This window comes from Cervus elaphus, chromosome 20 (assembly GCF_910594005.1).
Source record: "Cervus elaphus chromosome 20, mCerEla1.1, whole genome shotgun sequence".
Lineage (NCBI taxonomy): Eukaryota > Metazoa > Chordata > Mammalia > Artiodactyla > Cervidae > Cervus > Cervus elaphus.
In genome coordinates this window covers 92,553,183-92,556,466 of record NC_057834.1, presented here as the reverse complement: position 1 = coordinate 92,556,466, position 3,284 = coordinate 92,553,183, and the positions used below count along the sequence as shown (strand labels likewise).

The window sequence follows — 3,284 nt, the reverse complement described above, 5'->3', positions numbered from 1 at the left end:
GCAAAAGCCATTTTACAACTGGAATCTCTAGCCTCAACTATTTCAGCATCCCTTTCAAGTGACCCCCAGACATCTGAGTCTGACCTGCAGAAGTCACAGACATCTGGGCCAGAGGATAGCTCTCCCTGCTTTCCTAGCTATCCTTTCTATATTAATGACCTACGGAACCTGCGAGCATAATAAAATGATGTTTCATGCCACAAAATTTAGAATTATTTATTATGAAGCAATAATAACTAAAATACATTTCCTTTCCAAGTAAGGAAGTTACAGCTTAGACATGGTTGTATAGTTAAGTCTCTATAGCTCACAGCCTCCCTTACAACTTTGCCGGGCCTGCCGGCTAGATGAACAGGTCAAGGACGCAATCACCAGTGCACCTGAGAAATAAAAGACTAAGAAAGATGGGGTTGAGAGGGACGGAGTCAGCTTGTGACTGATTCCGACGACTTTATTGAGGTGTAACATACATATATATACTAACAGGATTCACCAAATTTTAGATCAAAGACTTGTATACGTGCAGAACTGCAGATACTAGTTTTAGGAGTTTATCTTAACTCCAGCAGAGCATGGCACCAGCATCTTACAATCAGGTAAAGACTACCTAGACATAAGCCATTCACAGGAGCCCGATAATCTTATCAGAGTCAGGAAAATAGGCAAATGGTGGCTGCAGCGATTTCCTTGAGGGAGGTGAGAAAGGCCAATTTGCACTTTAACAAATCAGGGGTGGCGGGACAGAGAGGGACCTTTTGATCTCTCTCAGGGCCGAGAAGGGGCCTGAGCAGTCAGGCCGGCTCCCCGCATCTCCCCCTTTTCTTTTGACTAATGGCCATTATATCTCCCTCGAAGGAAATGGCCGCGTTTGCAAACGGGAGAACATCAGCAATCTTTTATTTATCATCTCAGATATGCATTGACAAATGCAAGGGCCAAAACACAGCAATAACAATATGCATATAATGATGAAAATTATAGATTTCCACCAACCACTATGAAACCAGGCAGATATCTGACTCCAAATGCTGGAGTCAGAAAAATCCATAGCGGCTACTTGTTGTTTCATATCTTCTAAAGCATCAGAAACATTTGAGGAATAATCAGGAATATATACACAACACTCCATTTTTATTAAGGCACATGTTCCCCCTTGAGAGGCTGTTAGAATATCCAGAGCCATACGATTTTGTAGAACGGCTTTTCTCATCTGTTTTTGTTCTTCATTAAGAGCCTCTAAAGCTCTTCTAGTATCTGTCAAAGCTTGTTTTGTAAAATTGTTCAAAGCCTCTACCCTGAGCATAATATCAGTGGCTCCTAAAGAGGGCACAAAAATTGAGGCTAAATAATCATACCAATGAAAAACAGAGCGTGACCACCGGGCTTTAACATAAGGTAAATTAACAGGTTGACTAATTTTTTGCTTATGAATTCTCCCAGGGGCAAACACAAACCCTAGGGTACATCTCCCCACCCATCCTACAGGGAGCCAGGGCCAAAGGTTGTATCCACAAATCCATCGAGTGTTATTTGGGGTTACCCATCTTATACCAGGGCTATTTTCCCAATCTGTCCCTGGCCAAATAACAGACTTGTTGACAATAAACGTTACATCCATTACAGTCTTACATTTGTGGGTAGGCAATAGTCCCATATGTTTCATGTGATATCCTGGAAATTCTCGGCCTCCAAATGTTGGTACATGAGTCTTTTGCTCCCAGCAAATGTCAGCAGGGGTCAGTAGCTGTCCTTTTTCAGGGGTCATCCAGAAATATTCGTCCCAAACTTGGTAGTAGTCACCCTCAAATCGATTAAAATCATTGGGAGAAGAAACAGATCTATTTTCGTAATATAAGTATGCATTAACACTCATGCATCTGCTGATTTGTCGGGAGAAGATTCCTCTGCTGTAAAGTCAGCCGACCTAATTGCTGATTCAGTGATCTCCTCCGTCTGGCGTACCAGCCTTTCCGGGAGCCAGCGCGGTGCTTCGGCATCCTGTGGAAAAACACATACATGACCCCTCCCCCAAATTAACACGGGATCTGGGCCATGCCAGTTATTATCCAGCGGGTCTTTCCACAAGACCATCGGCTTTCTGCTGGAAATTTGAGGGTCCCAAAATCTCTGCGCAGCTGAATGTCCTTCTTTATCTAAAATTAAAAAATTTAAAATATATAAAGCGTGATTAAGGTAATTTCTGGGTAGAAGGGGGTAGAGCTCCCCCCTCTGTATTTTTTGAAGCTGTAGTTTCAAAGTTTGATTAGCACGTTCCACGATGCCTTGACCCTGTGGATTATAAGGAATGCCTGTTTTTAGGGTGATAGAAAAAGAGGAACAAAAATTTTTGAAGGCAGAGGAGACATAGCCGGGGCCATTATCAGTTTTTATAATCTTTGGCGTGCCTAAAATGGAAAAAGCATAAAGACAATGTGAGATAGAATGTTTTGCGGCTTCACCAGTCTGTAAGGATGCCACAATATATCCTGAAAAGGTGTCAATAGATACATGAACGTACTTTAAACGACCAAAGGAAGGGACATGAGTGACATCCATTTGCCAAAGATGATTCGGTAGAAGCCCGCGAGGATTAACGCCAAGATGTGGAACTGGAAGAAACTTAGGGCAAACAGGACAAGATTTAACAATTTGTCGTGCAGTCTCTCGAGGGATTTGAAACTGCAAACGAAGAGTATTACTATTCTGGTGATGTAGCGCATGTGATTGCTGTGCTGCTTCCACCTGTGAAAGAAAAACTCTAGTGTGAGAATCAGCCATCTGATTTCCCATAGATAGAGGTCCAGAAAGCCCAGTGTGGGCACGTAAATGTCCAAAGAAGCAGGGTAAGGTGCGCTGTTGCAGCAGAGACTGAATTGAACGTAACAAATGTTGAATGTTAGAATTCACAGTAGAAATAAAGGGAACAGTTTCTATATATTGCAAAGCATGAGCAATGTATTTGCTATCAGTAAACAAATTAAAAGACTGTGAGGAATATTGTGAGCATACTTTATGGACGGCTGAAAGTTCTACTTCTTGAGCCGATGTATAGTTCGTCTGCCAGGTGAAAGGGGTATCATTAACCACAAAGGCAGCAGTTCCATTGGAGGATCCATCAGTAAAGATCGTAAGAGCATCTTGAATAGGAACATTAGAAACATTCTTTGGAAAAATAAATGAATGCTGGCTGGCAAAATGCAAAAGTTTATCAGAAGGTAAATGATTAATAATTTGACCTGTAAAGGAGGAAAATGCCAAAGCCCACGAGTCATTAAACTGAAAAA

General features: G+C 41.9%; 1 protein-coding gene across 1 annotated transcript; it reads right to left on the bottom strand.

Moving 5' to 3' along the window:
• Positions 1-838: 838 nt before the first annotated feature.
• On the bottom strand, positions 839-1,873 carry LOC122676779 (endogenous retrovirus group PABLB member 1 Env polyprotein-like). Its single transcript, XM_043876358.1, has one exon. The coding sequence runs from the start codon at positions 1,871-1,873 to the stop codon at positions 839-841; it is 1,035 nt and encodes a 344-aa protein (XP_043732293.1).
• Positions 1,874-3,284: the final 1,411 nt, after the last annotated feature.

What these genes read in the sequence shown, in the direction of transcription:
- LOC122676779 (XM_043876358.1), bottom strand. Translation starts at nt 1,873, where the DNA reads ATGAGTGTTAATGCATACTTATATTACGAAAATAGATCTGTTTCTTCT.